At 39.6% G+C, this 23,325-nt stretch overlaps 2 protein-coding genes across 2 annotated transcripts; both read right to left on the bottom strand.

Annotated features, from left to right (window-relative positions):
• On the bottom strand, positions 1 to 4,601 carry zgc:162816 (D-threo-3-hydroxyaspartate dehydratase). The gene is made up of 8 exons (XM_030771751.1): positions 4,572 to 4,601; positions 4,020 to 4,180; positions 3,102 to 3,382; positions 2,479 to 2,659; positions 1,964 to 2,085; positions 1,186 to 1,375; positions 805 to 910; positions 1 to 613 (listed from the first exon to the last, which is right to left on the bottom strand). The coding sequence occupies exons 2-8, from the start codon at positions 4,157 to 4,159 to the stop codon at positions 524 to 526; spliced, it is 1,110 nt and encodes a 369-aa protein (XP_030627611.1). The 5' UTR covers positions 4,160 to 4,180; positions 4,572 to 4,601; the 3' UTR covers positions 1 to 523.
• Positions 4,602 to 5,583: 982 nt separating this feature from the next.
• Positions 5,584 to 23,325, bottom strand: col6a2 (collagen, type VI, alpha 2). Its single transcript, XM_030771278.1, has 28 exons — positions 23,181 to 23,325; positions 20,992 to 21,079; positions 19,815 to 20,422; positions 19,493 to 19,513; positions 19,281 to 19,346; positions 18,719 to 18,772; positions 18,461 to 18,505; positions 18,325 to 18,351; positions 18,129 to 18,155; positions 17,893 to 17,937; positions 17,138 to 17,191; positions 16,702 to 16,764; positions 16,545 to 16,607; positions 16,393 to 16,446; positions 16,032 to 16,067; positions 15,880 to 15,942; positions 15,631 to 15,693; positions 15,292 to 15,354; positions 14,967 to 15,029; positions 14,716 to 14,766; positions 14,038 to 14,136; positions 13,823 to 13,885; positions 13,270 to 13,305; positions 13,123 to 13,168; positions 12,504 to 12,656; positions 11,950 to 12,405; positions 11,716 to 11,754; positions 5,584 to 7,243 (listed from the first exon to the last, which is right to left on the bottom strand). The coding sequence occupies exons 2-28, from the start codon at positions 21,062 to 21,064 to the stop codon at positions 6,642 to 6,644; spliced, it is 3,033 nt and encodes a 1,010-aa protein (XP_030627138.1). The 5' UTR covers positions 21,065 to 21,079; positions 23,181 to 23,325; the 3' UTR covers positions 5,584 to 6,641.

Raw genomic sequence — 23,325 nt, 5'->3', positions numbered from 1 at the left:
TGCATAAATTATAAGACATGACTGAGTTCAAGACTTCACACTGACATCAGCCCCCAAGTGAACATTATGCACCCAATCATTTCTATTTGAAAAGAATAAAAAAAATAAAAACAGACGACTGTCTATGTTGTTATTAGGGGTACAATCTAAGCATTAATTACATTCTGGCTGCAGAGAGGTGAAAGTGCTCTTGTATGGATACTCTGCTGCCATCTGGTGAGCAAAATACGATCCCAGCCTTATACAAATATCAACATTTACTTGAACAATATCTAATTCTTGAATGAAACAACTGTATTTACAGACATAATAGGAAATGGCTTACTGTGCTTTTTTTTTTAAATCTCTAAAAGCACCTCTATTAAACCACAAATCAGTGGCAATCACTCATTCCAATATCATAGTGCAGCTATTTTAAGACGCACAAATCTAAGCGCAAAATAATTTTTATATGGTCATCAATTCAATAGCGTCTTGTGCCAGAAAGTTCCGCATCCCAGCAAGGAATCCCAGGGATGATTAGTCACCAGCCGCGGATGGGTTTCCATGTGGCTACAATCTTCCCCTTAGAATGGGCAAAGTAAACTGGGTGCATCATAGCAGTTGCACATGCCTATGAAACAAAGCAGAGCATTAGAGCTATTAACTATACAGAACCATTTATTGTCATTATGACTTATCACACATATAACATTGTACAAAATCATATCTGGAGCCAAAAAACTGCCCTTAGATGCAGCGTGACATTTCTCTGCCTAATATTAAGTAGGTATGATTTTGGCTAGGTGCCCAGTGGTTACTCACATGGTAAGGCATAAGGGAGAGGACAGTGCCCATGGGGAACTGACTGAAGTCCAGCTGACCAGAGATGGTCTCCACCCTGCCATGCTCCTGAGTCATTGAAAGCAGTCTGCAGAGCAAAAGGCATAATATCCTTTGTCTATAAGCCAATACTAATACAGTAAATGTTTTAATTTAAGTAACAAGAGGACAATTCTTAGGAAGGCTGTTCAAGCTACCCCTTGATATAAATCCATTAACTTCATTCTTTTTAGTTACATAATCTCACATGGCAAGGAAATCAAGACAATCAATCTGACTAAACAATTCACTCCAATAAAGAGGGTCAACTACATACAATAACCATTGTCATCTTTGTTTTTAAGTTACTGCAACAGCTCTTACTTCAGCTCTGGGTGTCCTTCAATAATGGCATAGCCAGTAGGCAGGCGACCACCCCCATCATGACTCAGTCCTGCCCAGCCACAGTCAACAAGTAGCTGGTTCCTGTGTGGATAGTGTCCTATAACCCTGGTCAGCACCCGTACTGCCACATCCTCCAGTCTGCAAGAGCCAATCAGAGACTGCTGCACATCTGTATATGTGGCAGCAATATAAAGGTGCATGTGTTATGAGTCATCACTTGTATTTCTGTGCATACAAGCAAACATTTCAGACAAACTGATGATCATTCTTTTTTCATAAATCAGACACCATACACAGAGCAAGATTTTTTTTTTGCAGGAAAAAGTCATTAAATTGTTAACATTCTCAGGGGTGTTTTTATTTTTATATTCACTCATCTGGATAAACTATTCATATCGAAATATGTGGCATCTTTTCCTCAGGTAGCACCATATTGTGTATTAAAGACGCTCTTCTATCAATTTCAAGTCTCACTTGAAGACCATACTTATCACCAGTAGCTGATCTGTTATTTTTTTTAACAGGGGGAAGGCCCAATGGTCTCTGACACTACTCTGTAGAGCACATAGGGGGATGGCAGGTTAACAAGGGGGATGCATTTTGGTCATTTTGCTAACAGGGGTTATGGCATCCCCCTTCATCCCCCTCTAAATCACCTACTGGTTATCACAATGAAGAGGAGGAAATTTGCATGTTGACCATCACCAAACCAAAGGATATGTACATAATTGTATTAAAAAGAAAAAACTAAACTAACCATAAAATACATAGTTGCCAGGATGCACTTCACTTAACATAGCCATATCAGGTACAGGGTGGCTACAGGAAGGAGTGGATCCAATGCTGGACTTGGGACCTTGGATTCCAGCTAACTTTAACCTGAAACAGGTAACAAGATGGCTTGGTAAAAACACAAGCTGCTTCACTGCTTCACACAATCTTCCGTTTAGAGAAGAATTTTAATTCATACTTAATTAGTTTTGATTAAGAAAAATTAATTCTTTGAGATGATTTTAAGTGGGGAATTTCTCATTCAAGACTTATACACTCTGAAAGATTATAAAAAAACCCAAAAAAACAAAAACAACTGACATCATTGAGCATTATGCTGAAAACAAAGTCAGTCCTAAAATCCACACAAACTACACTTTTTCCGGAAACATTCCAATGAAAGCTATAGGTAATAATGACTAATGCTTTCGGCTTAGCTGGTATTAACTCATAATGGCTTTAGGCAGAATGTTAAATACATCTGCACTGGGAACCTCTTACTTCTCCATAAACTGCAAAGTGAATGTTGTGGTTTCCTGGGCAACCGCCTTGATTTGCTCCTCCCCTTTACAACCGTAGGTATTCCCACAGTGGGCATAGATCCCTGTGAGTTCCACCCCTGCTGTCTCAGATATGTCCTGAGCGAGCTGCAGCGCTGAAGGGTCTGAATGAGGGACACCAGCTAAAGGATAAAGACCAGCAAAAAGAAATACTAATGACTGCTCTAAATTGTCCATATCAAATGAATTGGAAAAAAACAGAAACCAACTAGGAACCAGAGTTGTTGGTTTGTATCTGTAAATGAGAACAGCAAACATATCTACCCAAGCATTGCCCCATCTCATAAGGTTTATTTAGGCAAATACTTGACAGGTGAATGATTCACACAAACTATTTTTGGACGACAGCAGGTTTCCAATGATGTTAATCAAAAGGACAAATTTAATATTAAACACAGCCTCTCTTGGCTGTGAGATTTCAGCTTACTGAATTCTCTTACCTGTAACTAAGATCTGATTCCAAATCCAAATCCTTAAAACAGATATCAATTCCATCTTATATTCAAATTAAAGAACCGACTTAAACCCCGATGTGTGGTCATTTCTTTTAATTCCAGTTCTCACCTCTTCCATTGTCACAATCAAGTTTCATCCAAACATGCCAGACTTTGCTATTCTTCAGTGGCCTCTTCTTCAGTTCTTGCAGGGCAGCACTGTTGTCCAGCAGTATGTGGAAGAGTGTGAGTCTCTCCGCTAGCTCGGCACAACGTTCTACCTTATCGAAGGGCAATGGGTAAGCATACAGAATGTCATCATAACCATGATCCGCGTAGAAAGAGGCTTCGGCTAGTGTAGACACTACAATGCAGCGTCTGGATCCTCCTGTCATAATGTCAGCACACTCACTGCGAACAATACATACAGAGGCCCATTTTCATTCCTCAACTCTGCAGTAGCCTAACTGTGTACAGTGTAAAGACATTATATGTTTTGGACCTTCTCTATGATGTTGTGGACAGAATTGCTGATAATTAGCGTTCTGATGAATGGCTGAATGTGTATAAAGTGATGACTTTATGGTCTAAATCAAGGCCGTCAAAATCCAGGCCTGGAGGGCCACGGTCCTGCTGTTTTTCTTGTCGACCAACTAAATATAATCTCTGATTCGCTGAGGAGCATGCACATCTGTTTTCAAGGTGAAAATCAACAGGTAACTAAGAAGGGGAAAAGAAAAACGGCAGGACCCAGGCCCTCCAAAACCATATGGTCTAAACAGTGCTCTGCACTTCTCTTGGGTTACACACATTAACTAATATTTAAAGCTCTATGTTTTAGCGTACTAGCCTTGCTTGCTGACCAATAAGCGTCGTTATTTTTCCTCGCAGGATACATACAAAGGGGAAAGGGTGACCCGTTTAACTAACATTATTGTATAGTTAACATGCATGAAACAAGGAACACTTTGATTATTCTGTCCCGTTTTAAAGTTGAGCAGTCTCTAAAGCGTATCACAGTGGGCATACGTATGACTCGTTCTCTTACAGCGTTTTGTGCGTTTTCATGTGCGGACGGAGCTGAACCCCTAGCTTCTGGAAGCGTTCCAGCATCTCTCCAGCATTTTTTTTCACCTTATCGAGGTCAACAATGAGGGCTGGAGTGCAAAGATCCTTGGTGAACTCCATCACAACGGCCACCGCGAGACGCTGAAAAAGTGTTTTAATATACTGTAAGGACATGGATTTGACTCCACAAATATTTAGGGAGTTGCAATACAGATTAAAGCTGAAAAACTGAGAGGAATTAGTTTGTAATGTCATATCCGAGCAAGTTATCTCTCCAGTTGCTTAGCTTGCACAATTCCATTCGCAGAGCAAGGAAGAAAATCTTGAATGTAACTGTTAATTTAAGGAGCAGCTGCATATTACTAATTACAAGACCGTACCACTGAAAATACGTGCACAAAGTTCAACGATTTTACAATTACATTATTCGCTGACAAACACGATTGCAATTTTGACCTTTAGACAGACAGCGATAACTTAATCCGCTCACTGCACTGGGTATTATCACAGGAGGCAAGAGTATTTCATTTACCGTTAAAGTTTTCTTGTTCCAATCCGCGGTTTACTTCCTGTGCTTCCCTATACGGAAAATACTGTATACTAGCGGGATGTCTGCGATGGACGCACGTGAGGCGTTCCTGAGAAGACAGCCAGTGATTGGTTCGATAGGAAACAGAGGAAATTGCGCACACCTACGCAGCGTATTTTTTCTGTATCCTCCGCATTGTGGTTCCATACGATCCTCTGGAACACGAGGATCCTGTGGCATGCTGTTTGTATGCAAAAAGAACCTCGTTTGGCATGGAACGGTTTGTCTGTGGATAACCTGATGAAGTTTTGACAACAGTGACCACCATGCCAGTTTTCGGTCTTGGATTCTGTTTCAGTTGTTTGAACTTAAGGATGGAAAGACTGGCAAGATGTCTCTTATCTGGCCCTCTGAGTCCCATGTTGCCTGTTTCTCCAAACAGCAAGTCCATGGTTTTGAGAGTAGCATGTGGTTGAGTATCTAACCAATGCGTAATAGGCCTAAAATGTTGGGAATAGAATGGCATTTATGTTCAGAAAAGGCATGAATCCTGCAAATGACTTTCTTAACATAAAGGGAGATGGTATCTTAAGATAACGCACGTAGTTGTGTTCATGTATGAGAGAAAGGCAGAGAGACATAGAGAAAGAGTAGTGGAGAGCAGGAGACGCCTGCAAATCGCTACATTAATTGGCCTCACCATAAATCATGGATTTCATAACCTTTTGATCAATAACTGAACTTACCAATAATTAAATAGTTTCAATATTGCATTTCCCCCTCTTAAGTGAAGAAACTAAATATCAGAGGCAAATGTCATAATGTTTGTAGTGTACAAATAATGCAGACCTATATTTCATTCCAAGTAAGTTGTTTTAATGGATTAAGTTTATCATGTTAAATTTATCACAAAATTTTGTGATATTGCTCCTACTACATACATAGTAATTTCATCTCACAGAGGTTGAGTGTAGAAAAACAAGTCAGACAAAAATGACAGAAGACTGTTGTGTTACCACAGTTTGTTTTTATTGTTTGGCCACTGAAGTCTCTACAACTGAATTTGTCCTTCAAGTGTCCTACAGGATGTGGAAACGTTACGGGACTGTTTCCATATCCTAGAACTTAGTGACTATATCTGATTACAGTGCTTATAAGACCCAGTACTACCTCATCAATTAAAGTCACCTTGGCCATAACTCCACAATATCTGTGAACATTTCTTTCATTCTTCTTTTGTGTCATGTGTTGAAGTATTAGTGCATCTGTTCAGAAGTGTGACCTGATTTTCCTTTGTGACTCTAATTTCCCCACATAGGTCTTTGGTGAGAAATGAAATAAGATTGCTGTGATTTCAGTTGAAAATGGTCTGAAGTTGAGGTGATAAAGCTATGGCATGATGTTGATGATATGTGTGTTTGTCTACAGGACATCAAGTACCTTTGGGCATCTTTAGATGATATGCAATGGAATAAGATTATTTCAAAGATATACAGGAAAAACTCAAGTCCTGCTTTGGTTTAGCACCTTGGTGTGAATATAAAATTCAGGTAAAGCCTTTTAAAAACAAAAATAGAAGAAAAAAAATCTACAAATGCTTAAAAAAAAAACTTTAAAAAATTAAACATTCAGTACATAGCCTTTGGAGTGTTACTTGTAGGGTTTATTTTGTTTTGTTTTGTATTTGTAACGCGGTGTTTTTCCAGCCCCTTGCCCCTGTCTGTTAGTGTTTTATGGAGTCAACTTCATCCTGAGAGCAGGTTTCATTCCTCTCTTTTACATCAAAGGAGCACAACTCTACTCCTCATGGGCTAAAATCCTGCTGTCTCTTTTTTTAAACCAACCACTGTATGTTACCAAAAAAGAGAGAAGAGTATCCTAAATAGATAACAAAAAGTTTCTAGTTAGAAGCTGAGGGCAAAAAAACCCAAAACAGCAGGAATCCAGGCCTTGAAAACTGGAGTTGTGTTCCTGTGATGTACATAAACCCATAAATGTTCTTTCTACCCTCACAACCAAGTCAATTCCAGTAAGACACAAATGCCACCCCTCTCTGTGTTGCTAACCCCACCTTCAACAGATCCATCTAATGAAGCGCTCGAAGAAGCTACCTTTTGAAAGATGACCATAATCATCTCCCCTGAATATGGCTGACTCATCTCCCAGGGCAAGCTTTGTTAGAACTCCCTTATCAACATCGGGTCCCATGGCAACAACTGTGGGAACACCCTCAGCCCTGCGCATGGAACTGATGCCTTCTTCCAGGTTTTTCTCGCTGGTGACGCCATCAGTGATAAAGACGAAGGAGAGCTCAGCGTTTCGACGGGCCAGCCGGCTGCCCTGGCTTGTAACCAAGTTGTTGACGGCATGAATGATGGCGCTGCCCACGTTTGAAGAGGAATCCAGGTAGGACATGCGCGCTAGACCGTCTGAGATGATGGTGAAGTTGTGTGATAACTGGAAGGCCACGTTCTGCTCATTCTCACTGCCATACTGCAGAACGGCAATCCGGGCGTTCCTCTCATCATCGTCGCCTCGCGCAAGGTTGAGGCGACGGGCCACGGTCTCCACAAACTCGCGAGCCTGGCGGAAGTTGTCCCGACCCATGCGTTCTGAGCCGTCTAGCAGGAAGACGAGGTCCACTGGCCTCTGAGCGCAGTTGGCCACGGCTGGCTCTGTGAAAATAGTAGTTTTAACATTAGACGCAGCAAAATGCCCAGTGCACAGTCCTGAAAATGAGATGTTTTCAATCTTGTGTATTTATTTTTATAGTACTTAATTTTATTAGGAGCCCCATTAACTGCAAAAAGCAACAGTGACTCTTCCTGAGGTCTACATGGATTTAAAAACATTACATAACAATAAAGCATGTTACATCGTAGTGTTTCAGTTCTATACAGTATGAGTCAAAACAAAACATCCACATCAACAACGGATGTTACTGACATTAATTTGCCTAAATGTGATTACACAGAAGACACTGTGCTCCTATTTCCTAAACACTAATTGTGCCTGTTTATCTCTAATCTCCATCGTCATCACACAAAGACTTGCTTTACAGGAGCCCTGTTGTGAAAATGGAGAAATTTAACCAATTAGGACTTTTGCAAAACACAGCAACACCCCTGCAATGATGAGGCTAAAGAGTGAGACTTGAACACTCAGATAAGTTATTATAGCTGTGACATTTTTCCACCAAATAACCATTTACTCCAGAACGACAGCCACTCGCATGGCATCCATGGTAGGTTTGTTTATAGGTTGCTAGAACATCTAAAGGAGTAACAGTTCAACTTATTCAGTATATCTGTGAGTCACAGAACACGTGTTTAATTGTTTGCAGGTCTGTAGACCACTTGACATTTTCACAATGCTGAGTGCTGCAATGCATCCACGGATAACAAGCCTCTTTGAGATTAATGAGATCCCAGTATGTGCTCTATTTGTGAAAATACAGAAAATGGTTGAAAATGTGTGGAGCTTAATAAGATAATACTTATTTTGGAAGACAAGTGTTCGTGAAGCCACAGTTTAGGTCATACAGCTTGACCAAGCAGACAGAGATACAATTTAGCCACAGTTAAGAGTTTACAGACTACCTAAACATTGCAAGACTTACATTCACACAAATTCTGTCATAATCTCTTAAACACAGCAATCCTATTGCTAAGAACAGCCACCACTTACGTTTGGGTGTCATTATACATACAAGGAGGGAGTAAATACAAGACATCTGCTTTGCAAAGATTAAAGTTCCAAGTTATTGTCTTATAGATGGATTTTTTTGACTGATGATTAATAATGATCTGAGTCACTTAATGCATAACAACTGCTGTAGGCCTACTCTAAAAACACTAATTGTTTCAATCTTGAATGAACTCATCCAAGCTCTTGTGATATGTTTGCTGTCTACATTTATTTTATACTCACATCATTACCAGAGCATTATTGCAGCAAAGGTTGAATATTCCTTGCAGTCCAAGGGTTCAAAAACAGTTTTTGCTTCACAATTGCACATTTCTGATATACAGAATTCAAATGTACATCAATCTTAGTTTAGCAACAATCACATTTTGACTATGGTCAGACAAATGAAGCCACGTCAAGTTCTCAGTTCAGTTCAAATACTCCCACCCATAAAACATCTTAAATGGCTTGGCTCTTGTTCTTATGAGATTGGTACTGAGTGTTTATGAGCTATATAGTAGGCTCACATAAGAATCACATGACACAGTCAAGCACAAAGTACAGAGCAAAACTGAACCGACACAAAGCATGCATTAAAGTTTCACAAGGCATGTATTATGTGCCATGTTGACATAAATGACCTCACGATAGACCATTATCAATATCCAACATACTAACTCAAGATGAATGTGCCCTAAATTTACCTTCTCATTAAAATAATGTAATTAATGTGTTATTAAAGTTGCTTTAGGTTTTATACGTTTGAATTTATGACTAATTCTGAGCTACCCACAGAACAGCTCGACAAACCAATAAGGTCAATCACACACTAACAAGCTTGACAGGACACTTCAGCAGCATTGCAAAGAGGAGAAAGAGAAAATATAATTCAGCAAAAATATGTTCCAGATACATTCACCAAAATACATTTAAATACGCCAGTTACCTGTACTGATGAATATTTTTTTTCTAGGTCATATGTAAATTGCACTTGCTTGTGTTTTTTCAAGACTTTTGCATTTTGAAACTGCCCATGATTTACAAATCATGGCTAAAATGTCACCATTATCAAGCACAATAATAAGAGGGTCAGCAACAATGTGCAAACTGCAAAACTGTCATATGTCATCATAATTTTATGACTCATAATAAATGTATTATATACGCATGCTTTGAATCTTTGAATGACTACTTCTCAGACATTCACCATTGGAGAACATCTCCTCATATTATTCTCTAAATCTCTAAAATTATTCTATTCCCGAGTTCAAGCTATTCTATTCCCAAGTTCAACATAACTTCTCAGACACCCTGAGAATAATTAAATGCGCTTTAGCCTAACAGAATTAAAAAAAACAAAACAAAAAAAAAACAGAAATTAAGAAAAGAGTCTCAGAAACAAAATGCTTCTACATTATATTTGGTTTGGAGTATTTTGTGTTTCAAGTAATGGACTGAAAACCCAAGTCTAAGTATGATTCTGACTAGAGTGTGATGAGGACAAAAGGTTGAACGATATAGATGAAATATTCATGGGGTCATTCCATCCAAATCATGGTAACAATCTGCCGAAGTTAAGAGTCATCAAGAGACTGTAATGAGAAATTTAGTCATACACTACAAAAAGTGCAACTGGGCTGTGTTTAGTTTGAGGTGCTTTTATCTTTCTAATTAAAGCAGAATAATATATTTGTTCACTTAACTTCTTTTTGCTTTTTTGATTTTTTGGGGGATTTTTTTTTTTTTGGGGGGGCGGGGGGGGGGGGGGGGGGGGGGGGGGTAGATAAAAGTAAAGGCGAGTCTTCTGTCATTTGAGAGAACTACTCAAATGTTTGTTACAACTTGAAGTAGATTTTATATCGTTCCAACTGTTTAGTTTTTAGTGATTAAGCTCAAGATAAGGTAGATCTTGACAGATCCTTACTAAATTAAATACAGTGGGCAGTTCTTTTCCTTTGGAATATTATGTTCAACTAAAAAATTCAGCCACAGAGTTTTTGCTGCTAAGCTTAACATTAATCAGAGGTCAATTTTGGACCAGCCAGTTGTTTCCACTCTATATTCCTGGGCAATTTTCTTTTTAGAGTATTAGATTTTTAAAAATTGTTTCATAATCTCACAGCTCTTCCAATTGCACATGCTAATAGTTACAGACTTTAAAGCATGCTATTTGCCACTATGAAGAACAACAACTGTTCTTAACACAACCCAAGGGCTTTGTTAGGGTCTCCAATTATGTCGCCATAAATAACTCTAAAAGAGTCAATGAACACATCGGTCCACTCCTGTCTCTCAAGTCCATTGGCAAGCTTGGCTCTCTGGGCTGCGTAGACCATTGTGGCTACAGCTTGGTAGTATGTATCATTGTGCCGTTGCTCCTGCAGAGAGCTCAGAAACTCTGTGACGCTTCCAACAGTGTGAGGGACGGGGCTGTTGGTCCCTACGTCTGCAACGACTCCATATATGGGATACCCATTCCAGGTAGAGGCCATATCTGCAAGTGAGCGTTAAGAAAATAGTTTTAGGCGCCTCCAGGCAACTGGCTCCGCCCACTGAGCACAGTGCAGACTACTGCATTTTGACTGGATGATTTTTGTTTTGGCAGGATAACAAGCGGTTCCAAGGTTGGGTCTCAAACATATGTATTCACGAAGCAAATTCTGAAATTAAGGACTATTTGAATCAATAGAAGTTTTTTATTGGGCAAAATCAATAACTTCATGGAGAGCTGAGCATTTGTGTTTGGACTGTGTAATCTACATCTGAAATGTTGAGAATTAACATCTAACTATAGTTGGTTAGCTGATGAAGCTGGACAATGAATTAGTGTAATGGGTTAAACTGGGAGAGAGGCTCTGTGCACACATGCTAACTCCACATCCCTCTGATATGATTTCTTGGTCTCATTCAAGCTCCACACATATTTTGGTTTTATTCAAATACCATACATATCTGTCAACAGAAAACTACACCCAATCCTTGCGACTGAAATAATCCGACACACAAGTAGGATTCAGTCCTACCTCCACCCGTCATATAATTTTACTAGGATAATGCATAGAACGCCAACCAAAGACCTTTGCTGTAATGATAATGCTCTAACTATGAACAAAACCAATTTCCAGCCATGAGAAGATATTCTCTCTAAATCACATATTTCTGGGACGTGTAAACTGAATTTCTGGGACGACGTAAAAAAAGGCCTTTGGGCATGAGTGTGTTCTTAGGAATGTATCAAATCTTACAGCGTTTTTATAGTGTATGCAGTGTCGACTCCTCGTTAAAGTCAAAGCCATCCTGACAGCTACCTCTGGAAATACTGCAGCTTGTTTCACTTTCACAGGTCTTGAAATGAAAGAATAACTCCAGCAGCCAGATAGTGCTGCATGGAGTGCTTCCAAGCCAAGCTGTCTGGAATCAAAAGAGGTTATATATTCTGATAAAATAATGCATGGCTTACCAGTTTTGCATGGAAGGTCAGGGCAAATAACCACAGGGTCTAAAATACAAATAATGTGGTATTAGTTCAAGAGAATCAGCTCAGTAAAAATAATGATGGAAAATACAACACATGGTGTTAAAACCATGATTTACCTGGAAATGTAATATATTCATTAATTACTGGATTCACAGAAGTCTGCCTGATTAAGTCAGGAACATTTATAGACGCAGACGGCCAGTGTAATGGACTCACCAGGACAGAGCACTGTCTCAATCCTGTCAATGAATTCCTCTGCTACCAGGTCAGCAAAGCGTCGCATGCCCATCACCCTCCCATCCCTCTGGCAGGCAATGGACTTTAGACTCTCATTCTCCTCTGGCTGGTCAAACATGTCACCGATACCAATGGCATTCACGTCAACACTGTTGTCTGAGCACAGGTAGGTCAGCAGCTTGTCATCATCTCGCGGGTCAAAACGGCCATCGGTGATCACAACAACTGTGACTTTAGCCTTGGAACGCCGGCTGTCACGAATGAGGTTGTCATAGGCGAATTTCAGCGCAGAGGGAGTCCAGGTACCCCCAGCAATCCACTCTAGTTTTTTCACAGCATCTTTGAAGGCCGCTAGAGAGTCAATCTTAGAGTCATTGAGTTGGATGGCTTGGAAAGTTCCACTGTGGCTGTACTGGACCACACCCACACGGGTACCTAAAAGACATGCATATTTACGTCATACAACATAGCTCTTGTTTGTTCTATAATTATTGCCTGTCATGAATGTGGTGCATTGCTCAGTTATCCCAGACCTGTCTCTGAACTGGGATCTTTGGCTATTGAGCCAAGTCTGTTAATTGTGTTGATGACAAAGTTCTTCTCCAGGGTAAAGTTGGTAAGACCCACACTCTCTGAGCTGTCAATCACAAACACAATGTCCAGGGCACCACAACGCTTCTCACAATCTGAAAGAAACGAACAGAGAAAATCTGATGAGTTATTCAATTTTGGTATAATTATAGCTTCTTATAGCTTATTCAGCTGCAATATTTGGAAACACTAACTCAGGACAGCCTTAGTCTCAAAAGCCAACCTGTAGTTTGATTGCAATATACAGTACAGTCTACCGTTTAGAGGGAAGAAGTACATATCTCCAGTGCTCAAGTTTCCTCGTCTATCAATTACAGGTTAATTTCTACCTATGTCCACTTCTTAGCCAATGAGTGACATGTTGTAAGTTAGTACATATACCAAAAGCAAAAGAAAACAGCATATATATTTTAGTGTCACAGCTGAAACAAATAATTTTCCACTTTCATGCAGTGAATAGCCTCTGAGATTTATTTTAGACAATTTAGCTCAAGTACAGTATTGTAAGCAGCAGCACAATGATACGAATGTGTTGTTGATTTCTATGTGAACACAACTTACCACAGCAACCACAGGTTTCCCTAATGTAATTCATGACATCACATTCCTGTAAAATGCCAAAGGTGACATTGTTGATGTCAAAAATTCATTAACTGGTGAAACTGGAAAAACTGTAACTCTGTAAAGCTGTGAAGAACAAGTACTTACTGTAAGGCCAGGGTCCCCCTCTGGACCTGGATCTCCCTATGAAACATTAGCTTAGTGTTATGAACTGACACGCAAATCTTAAATTCTGGAACACATTAATTATAGTTAATGGTGAAAGATGTCTGACTATATTAGTGGATCTGCTCTCTCGGTTGTTTTGATTTTTTTTATCTCTCTTCTCCTAATTTGTTATTATCAGTTAACTGTACGGTTGTAAGTCACTTCCATGCCATGATCTCTAAGACTAGCACATATGCCCTCTGATGTATGCAAAATCATTCACAACTTCTTCTCTTCTTCTACCAGTTTGCATGGGAACATGGAGTGGCCATGCAATTTACATTTGCCTGGAACTGTGCGGGCCCCAGTTGACCCTCCCAGAACTCGGCCAGATGTGTTCTTTGTGACATGCAACTAGTAAAGCTAAGATTTGAACTTGTGACCTCAGTATAATTTAGACACTGTGAAATTTACAGCTTTATGTCTTGATATTGCATGAGATTATGGTATTGCTATTTTTTGTCTTCATTTGGTTGATCTCTATGGCACTTACATCTCGCCCTGATTCTCCTGAAGGTCCCCTCTGCCCTGGCTCCCCTCGAGGTCCGGAATCCCCCTGAAAAGGGAGCATGAAACAGATTTACACTTCTGAAGTTTGAAAAACACTGAAACCTAGAATGTAGCAACTGAAGGGTTGACATTATTTAAAATACAAAGTCTATATATATATGGCTAGAGGTCTATAGACATGGGTTGTCAGGAACTCACTGGTTTTCCGGGGCCTCCCTTCTCGCCTGGCTCTCCTTTCTGGCCGCAATCTCCTCTTGCCCCTCTGGGCCCTCGTGAGCCCTTATCACCCCGATCACCCTGTAAAACATGCCAAAACACTTAGTCCACCTAACTACCTTGTCTTTTCATTGGTGCAAGTCTGATTCTGAGGGGATTTTGGGGAGGGCTATTATAAAGAAGTAAAGCCACTGGAACACAAGGACTCTGGATGTTAGAGGTTTCTGAAAAACAGCATTATTCAGTACTTATAGTCTACGGCTCTGTACTTGTTATTGTTTGGTGCTTATTGTCTGTTGTCCTGTACTTACTGTGTATTGTCTTGTAATTTATTGTATTTATTGACTTTTTGCATTGTTGTCACTTTACATTTGTATCTGCTGTTGCTCTATGTTAAATGTAGCGCCATGGTACCTCACTGGCTGTGATGAGCGGAATAACAATAAATCTCACTTGACTTGACTTGAATATTAGAACATATGAAAATCACTCCTTATGCATTTTTGACTCCATGCTTAAAGCATCTATTTTTTCATCTAAGTGTTCATTGGCTTTTTGCAATCTGGGCACTTTCTTAAAAGAGAGCAAACAACATAGCAGATAAAACAAAATTTGAAGATTTTACAAATGGTTATGAAAGGTTGAGAGAGATGACAGTACCGTGGGTCCTCTTGGTCCAGGATAGCTGAAGCCTTGTCTGCCTTTGTCACCCTAAAGCAAGAGATGTTCATTTACTGTTATAATGTTCACGGTCAAAGAGGTAACTGTTCAATTTACTCACACGAAATCCTTAGTGAAGACAATAACACGTTCACAGCCGCGCAACTACAACCACAGCAAAACATTGGTCTGAGGGAGACTGCCCTCAGACTTGACTTTACATGACTTAAACTTTCTGTGTGGCTCCTCACCTTTGGTCCTGGGGGGCCAGGATCGCCTCTAGGTCCAGCATCACCAGGGTCTCCACGAGTTCCCTGTTCAAGAAACACTCAGTATAAACTTATGGAGCCCTTTCCAGTTCATCTAAACGCAGCCCTGGGCGACGATCAGTTAACCAGAACATAATGAATGATGATGGTGATATCAACCATTATATCTCCTTGAATACTGCAGAGTACTTTGTTTGCAGCCCAGAATGGGTACAGAAACTCAGGTGCTTATCTTCTACTCAACATGTTAACATAACATTTCTGAAAAACGAAATGGAAAATTTGATGTAATGCTATGTTATCTTACATTTCTCCCAGGTTCTCCTGGTGCACCTGGCTGACCCCTTGGTCCTGGCAGGCCAGGGTCCCCCTACAATCAGACAGACATGACGAATAAGTATACCTCGGAAAATCATGCATGTCGCTTTGTCAGTCTGGCTAAAAAGGCACTAAATAGCTATATTACTGTTCTTTTGCTCATGCCAACAAATTTACCCTAATGTATATTTATTACATGAGCTTTTAAATGTAAGAACTCTGTGTCCTCTTGCTTCAGTTTTATGAGGAAAAAGCTCAGTAAAAAACATCAACTATTAAGATAGTGATAATGACAACTTGTGCTTTCCATCCATTTTGTTTTAATTACCTTGGAGCCTTTGTTGCCACTTTCTCCTGGAAGACCTCTTGGCCCCTCTGGCCCTGGTTCTCCCTGAAATACACATTAAATCAATAATCAATGATCAGATAGCATTCAGCTCAGCTTGTCAGCAGACAAATTCTATTCTTCTTGCTTGTTATGAGTTAATCAATTTCCTTATTTAGAGTTTGGAGTTATAAGATTGAAGAGATCTTGGCAACAATAATGACCAATGAAACATTAGTAGCAAGGACTTACTTTATCGCCTTTTACCCCATTTGCTCCCTGACTTCCTTTTGCCCCAAAGTCTCCTCTTCGTCCCTGTCAATCCGACAACAGAAATCAGTGCCAGAATTCATGAGTTCTGTAACACTAAATACTTACATAGGAAACACGTAATTCAGCCTTACTGGATCGCCTTTGGGTCCGGGTCCTCCAGGTGCTCCCTTAAAAAAATGAACGTTATAATTAAATAATGTATGCAATAGTAACAACAAATTCATGTCATCCCATGCCATGGAATATCATCCCATTTAAACGTATAATGGGTCTACCTTAAAATGTACAAATAAGTGTTGCCTTATACATGTATCCAACTCATTGAAAAGAAAACAAATGCATGCTGTAAATGAAGCATGGAGGCTAGACTAGGGAGGAAGAATAGAAGAAACCAACAGTATCGATATGGTATATACAGATATACAGAATTCACATTGCGTGTTACATTCTCACGCAGGCTTATAAACTAGACAAATAAACTTGTATACTTACTGCAGAGCCTTTCTGCCCTGGGATACCAGGTGATCCTGGGCTTCCTCTCTCACCCTGTAGGGGGTAGTATAGAGTAAATTACTGTAAGCAACAGATTGCTGGTATTTACAGACTAAAACAGTGATGTCATTTCCTTAGCAACAGGGGCACACCTTAGGTCCAGGGTCTCCTACAGGCCCAGGTGGCCCTGATCTCCCAGCTCGTCCTGAATCTCCCTAAAATCAACAGAGTCAACGTAAAGAACTTTTATACACCATGAAAATGTACAGAGTGCTCAATGTCCACATGAACAAGGAATGCCTCTGGTACCTTTTCTCCAGGATCTCCAGGTAGGCCCGTGTCACCCACATCTCCAGGATAGCCATCAGGACCCTGAAAAATATTTCACTCATATCAGGACCGTAAAAAACATTTCACACATTTCACTATATCAAATCACAAATATCAGGGTCATTCTTGTGCTCATTAAAATCTTACAGTATAATTTGTTTTTTATTTTCACAAATCAAACAAAATATATTTTGCTCCTTTTGAAAACCTCTGTTTCTCAAACACCTTCTCATAATGGTTTGTTTGTTCAGTCAGCTGTATGTGTATCAGACAACTCAATGTGGTATTGTGGGGATTCATTTTCAAAGCTGTTCCATATGCTACAATTTGTAAAGGATAACCAAACAAAATTGTGTCAAAATGTAAGTCCTAAAATCAACAACAAAAAGTGAATACTAAAGCAGGTTAAACATACCTTATCTCCTGGGTCACCTTTACAACCAGGGGCACCGATCCGACCAATTTTACCCTGTGTGAAAATGATCATTCATCGTCGTCGTCATCATCATCATCATCATCATCATCATCATCATTATTATCATCATTATCATCATTGCTACTGATAAAGCACTGTGTTTGACATGTTGATATGACTTATTAAATATTGCCCTCCTAGACAAACAGATAGATGGCTCAGTAAAAGGGAACAAGCCATTGATATGATCCTCATTCCTGCTGGATTCTCATTCAGCGTCCCGACCTTCCCTAAATACAACGTGTGCGGGCCACATTGAATTGTAAGGCAGTATAGAAAAAGAGAATCAACAATGCTCAGTATATGCTGGCTCCTGTCTTAGTACATAATGGTTTTTTTAAAAAATCAGCTAATACAACAAAGTGAGAACTGGCTGTCAGTTTCAATGTTATTACGATCATAAAAAGTACATCATAAAAATACAAATATTACAGTGCACCTAAACCTGACCCTGATGTTTCATTCACACTTCTGTTTTAATTCTTTTCAATATTTGTTCTCTCTGATATCAAAAGGTCAAAGGAAAGGAAAAATCTTTGACGAAATGAAATAAGTAAATGTTTAATATAATCCTAACCTGAGTGACAGCCCTTTGCTTGTAAGCATCAACCACAGTTCTGCCATTCTAGACTCACAACCACATACCTGACCTTTTCACAGACCCTGCCCATAACTGTGTGACCTTGACCTCTCACCTTTTGACCATCTGTACCATTGCGCCCAGGGATACCTGCCACGCCCTGGTAAAAGAAGAGACGATTCGATATGATTAATTAATAAACAGAAAAAACATGTGTATCAAAGAGTTATACAAAACTCAGAACACTTTCAAAATCCAGTCTTTTAATAAATGGTTTGGCTTGATTGTAAGTAAGTAAATCAAGACTATATACAATTATTAGATTTGAAATTCAACGCAAGGACAGCTTACCTTTCTTCCTTGCGAACCCATTTCTCCCTGTGAATGCAGACAAAAGAAACATGTTTAATGAGATGCCTACTTGCTCAAAAATGTTTGTAGCATATCCAAAAATGCAGAACGTGCAAATGTTTTATAGCAACCATGTAATCATATAATACTATTCTCCTTGTTAAAGCATCTTGTTTAATTGTAGGGTTCATCTCACCTTTTCACCTTTAAATCCAGTTTCACCCTAAAAGAAACAGAAACAAAAAAATAAGTCTGTGAAGCAGAGACAATACCCCAAATGAATAATACATAATTAAAAACAGTAATTTAAATTTTGAAAATAAGTGACTTACTTTGGGGCCAGGGTGACCAATTGGACCTTCAATACCAGGGTCTCCCTGTCAAGTGAAAAAAAGGCTAGACTGTTTTATCTTTTAACACAACAAGCAGTTTAGAAACTGTACTGGTAAGAATGCAAAAACTCATTGTACTGTTATGGATATGAAGTTCAAACTACTGGTTTGCATTGATTTTAGTCAAATACTTGTCTGAACACATTCATTCAAAAGCTGATACCCCATTTGAAAACACTGGTATTGGCTTAAACTTACTGGGCGACCTCTTTCACCTTTTGGGCCAGGGTCTCCATTATCTCCTTTGGCTCCCTGTAATCAACAAATTAGAGGGTATGAGAAGGAACACAACTGCAGTGACAGGAAATACCATTAGACTCACTCAGTATACTAAAGACCTCTTCCTGAGGAATTTGCAAGGGTTATATCAAACAACCAGGTCTATGTAAAACTAAAGCCAGGCAATGGGTTAACATTGAGCTAAGCATATGGCAGAGAAAATCTTTAATTGTTAAAAAAAAGGCATCTTATTTAGCCACTACTGTAACTACTGACTAAATGGTGTATGACTGTATGCATGTCATGATGAGCAAATCTTGCATTTTAATGACAATTTAAATTGTTCATCTGAATGTCACCCACTGAATTCTCTGAATCTGACATGCAGCACTAAATTCTGTCATTACTCATCAGGTTTCTAATGTGATGTAGTATGTCACTCCTTTTATTGAGCTTTATACCCTCAACAAGCCACTCTGTCATTACTCAGAATATCATTAAGCCGATGATATTTGAGAATAACTGGATGTATGAGACTTACTTTCTGTCCTCTTTGTCCTTTTGGACCTGGAGGACCTGCTGTCTCTAAGCATTTCACACTGTAACACTAAGCAAAAAAAAGAGAAAAAATGAGGAATCATATGAAAAAGTAACCAACAATCTCTAAAACTAATCTCATTGTCATCAGAACAACCAATGATCATTACTCTTATTCATCCAATTTGAATCTGGTAGAAATAGTCTGAATCTTACCTCTTGAAAAGCCAAATGGAGCTGTGGAGGGGAGAGTGAGAGAGAGAGAGAGAGAGAGAGAGAGAGAGAGAAACATGACCAAAATTAGGTATCCATAACAAATGGAGGGAGACACAGCTTTTAATCATGTATGTCATTATCTAATTAGGGGTTGCTAGGTCCTTGTTGACAGCAGATCTTAAAACATAAAATGCTTTGTCTCAAAGAAGAACTTTAATGATTTCAAGCAGTCAAGACTTACAAACACTAATCACTGTCAATTTTCCAGAGGAAAAAAAATCTCAGAGGAACCTCCCATTTAAAACGAGAAGAAAGATCTCACCATGGTATTATAGATATCATCAATAGTGTCTTCTCTAATGGTTGGTCGCCCTGAGCTGAGATCCACAGCGATGTAGTTACTGCGATAAACACCAGCCGGGGAGTTGGCGATCTCCCTCAGACCAGTCTCATCCACAACATTGGATGCTGCGATGACAAACAATTTGACTAGATCATCTCTGGCTCGTTCTGCTGCCACTTTGATCCCACCGCATGGGTTTCCTGTCACGTGACCGTCGGTGATGATCACAGCAAATCGCTTTGCTCCAGATGGGGAGGGCGAGCGTTTCAGCTCCTGAGTCATGTTGGTTAGGGCACAGTCAGTGTATGTGCCTTTGCCCAGGTACTTGATGGGTCTCAATCTTTGGATAAAGTTGTCCTTGGTGGTGATGGAGCTGAAGATTTCTTGGCGTTGGGAGTAGTGAAGGCCGCCCACTGTCCAAGCTATCTGAACCAAACCTCTGTACTTCACATCTTCCAACTTCCTGGCAAACCGGATGGTGAAATCTTTAATGCTTTCCACTAAACTGCCAGGAGGAGACTCCTGCAGAGCAATGGTTTCAGATGTGTCAATAACGAAATACAGATCGATGTGGCACTCTGGAGGTTCTGGAGAAGAGAACACACACACACACGTGAAACACGGCATAAGACTACAGCTGGTCAACAGAAAAGCCCTGTTAAGTATCCACATAGTAAAGTCACTGTGTTATTACACAGAAGATAATTTGGCACACAATTACTAATAAAGGCACAATACTCTCCAAAAACACTGTAAATAGTGAGCTATATGTCTAGATACCTGAGATTCTGGAAACTCATCTCTGACTGTGCAGTCAAACCATGAAGCAGTGATGGTTAATGCTTTAGCACAACTAACTGACATGCTATGCAGAACTTTAAAAGCTTGATACACTGTAAAATCATATGCAGTACAAATGAGAACCTGAACGTATATGTAACTGCATAATGTACTTTAGTTTAATACGTTAAAGAATATTAATAAATGTATGTGCCCATATATACAGTTAAGGTCTGTCTGTAGATTTACACCTTCAAAATGAAACAATGGGTTTGTAGAACACATTCAAGTGTCAAGCAGTTCATTATAAACAAAGAATTCAATCAGTCAGTTGAATCAATGAACAAATAAAATAGCATGGACAAGGGAATCTCACTTCCGCATTCCTGGCCATGGACTGAGACTCCAAATAGGAGGCAGAGAGCGAGGATCTCCCCTCCCCACATCATCCTACTTCTCCCCTCCTAAGAGAGAAACAAATTTCGGTGATACAGCAGAGTATTTAAAGTGTTTGTGTAGCGAGTGTGTCACAATATTACTTAAACAAATATTCCAGGCAGAGGGTTTACATTAGTAATTAACGCAGGTGATATTATATAATATCCTCTGTGTTATACCAGGGATATCAAGACAAACCTATCCCACATCCAAAAAAGAGTTCTGTCCTGAAAAATGACATTTGTGTTGTGGAATACATATTTTATGTCAGTTCGTATACATAAATGTTTACACAAACATAAAACACATCTGATACATCCACCCTGCTCACTTTGGTATAATGCTTCACCACTTTGTTATTTTAGACAACACATGCCATGGACATTGCAATAAATGGAATCTGCACTAACATTATCCACCGACCTGACCTTTGTTTTACTTTAACGATTTAAGGTATTGTGCAGTCTAGGAGGATGTACTGTGTATGTGAAGTACCAGTTATTAAAATGAATGCAATTGTAGGTATTTATAACTTCAAAGTGACAATAGATATCATTCGAGCTATGCTAAACTTACAGCATCGATGTGAAAGATGTACTATAATAACTACCATTCAGTGCTTAGGACACCCCTGTGAGCCTATATGTAGGCCAACCAACAAACTGACTTGAAATTTCAATCTTAAAAACTGTGTGGCCGACATAATTCATCAATAACCAAAACTTATAACATACAGAATCTTCTATTTGCTGGCACGAAGTGAGGTAATGCAATAAATAAAAGGATGCTGCAGATACACTTAGAGGTACTCTCCCGGTAACAGCGTTACAGTTAACTTCGCAGCCCTGGAATTTTGCGCATGCGTACAGAATGGGCCTGTGCTTGTGTAGAGGATCGTTAGTCATTAGCCTACCACTGATTGGGTCACAGCACCGTAGGCAAGGTTGGTTCATCATGGCCCGTTTTCAGAGGTTTAGAGTGACACCGATGCCAAATAAGGAGAATGCAGTTTTGGTTTATATTAAACAAGAGTCTCATCAACTCACACATTTGTTACAGACTATAATGCAGAAGGCCACAGATAAATAGAAAAGTATTTCCCACCCCACGCGTGTTTGATCGCGCTATTCGGAAGCAAACCACCGAAAATGAGGCAGCAGAATAGTCCATGCAGAATAGTTCTATTTTTTTTTTAATAGTTAAACAAACTGCCTCAAATCCCTCGCTCTAAGCAGCCACCCTCTGGACATCCCTGGAAAAGAGTGTCCGTGTTGAGACACAAAGATGGAATGAAACTTCGACTCTTTGAGCACCTTGATACTAGGCGACTTTGCAATGCAGACTTATATCACCAAATTGAGGAACGCTACCCACCAACTGCAAGTGTCTGATCTAGTGAAATGAAGAAAATCATACATTCTCATCTAATCAGTCAAGAAAACCCACGAATACGCAGACCATAACACCATCACATATTCAGAACATTCGTAAAATACAGCAGAATTTTCTAGAGTAGCCTACAGCGTATCTCTAAGAGGGAAACGCAATATCGCATTACCATCAAAGGAGATTTTGACCTGGATTATTTGCATCAGTTATTAATATTGTGACTTCACGCTGGTATCTAGACCAGCAACGTTGCAAATATGATCAGCTTTAAGACAATTAAAAGTTTGACTGTCCTGTGTATAATTATGCACGCTGAATCATGAGGCGAGGCAGGATCTCTCTCACCGAGCTGTTTCACATGTATGGGGGGAGATAAGCCTCCCCCTATACAATTAAAACCTATGTGTTTAGGACAGTCCACTACAAGTGAGGATATCACCCTCAGCATCAACATGTATCTATGGCTATGAGTGACCAAGAGACAACAGTCAACTATGGTTTTTCTTAACCAACTTTACAATCGGAAAATCAAACTGATTTACGCTTAACAGCTCCAGCTGGAGCTAAGAGCTGCAAACATTTTTTGCATCTGAAATTTCCAAATGTTATGAATAACTCAGTATTAAATAACTTTCAATACTGCACAGTTTGCTTTTTTAAATAATGTAATAACTCCGTCATATCCCGGAGTGGGAAAAAAGAGAAGACTGGAACTAAGTTTGAGAAAGTTGGTCTTACCTCACCCGTGCTCAATCAAGAAATCTTCGTTCTTTAGAGGAAAGTGCTCAGTGCCAAAATAAAAGTTTTTAAACACGCATCCCTGGCAAAAACAAGGAGGGAAAAGACACAGCCTACGAGACAGATCTAGGTGAGGTGTCCAACA

This window comes from Chanos chanos, chromosome 4 (genome assembly GCF_902362185.1).
Source record: "Chanos chanos chromosome 4, fChaCha1.1, whole genome shotgun sequence".
NCBI classification, from domain to species: domain Eukaryota; kingdom Metazoa; phylum Chordata; class Actinopteri; order Gonorynchiformes; family Chanidae; genus Chanos; species Chanos chanos.
Note: the sequence above shows the minus strand (reverse complement) of the source record. Positions and strands in the feature narration are given on the sequence as shown.

Bases quoted from the DNA above. Each gene is read 5' to 3' on its own strand.
- col6a2 (XM_030771278.1), bottom strand. From the start codon at position 21,064: ATGATGTGGGGAGGGGAGATCCTCGCTCTCTGCCTCCTATTTGGAGTC. The intron at 14,137-14,715 runs GTACTGTCATCT...CATGTTTTACAG, and splicing joins CTGGACCAAGAGGACCCACG to GGTGATCGGGGTGATAAGGG. The intron at 13,169-13,269 runs GTAAGTACTTGT...GGCATTTTACAG, and splicing joins AGGGGGACCCTGGCCTTACA to GAATGTGATGTCATGAATTA.
- zgc:162816 (XM_030771751.1), bottom strand. From the start codon at position 4,159: ATGGAGTTCACCAAGGATCTTTGCACTCCAGCCCTCATTGTTGACCTC. The intron at 2,660-3,101 runs GTGAGAACTGGA...TTTATCCTTTAG, and splicing joins TGATTGTGACAATGGAAGAG to CTGGTGTCCCTCATTCAGAC. The intron at 2,086-2,478 runs GTAAGAGGTTCC...TACCTGTTTCAG, and splicing joins ACTTTGCAGTTTATGGAGAA to GTTAAAGTTAGCTGGAATCC.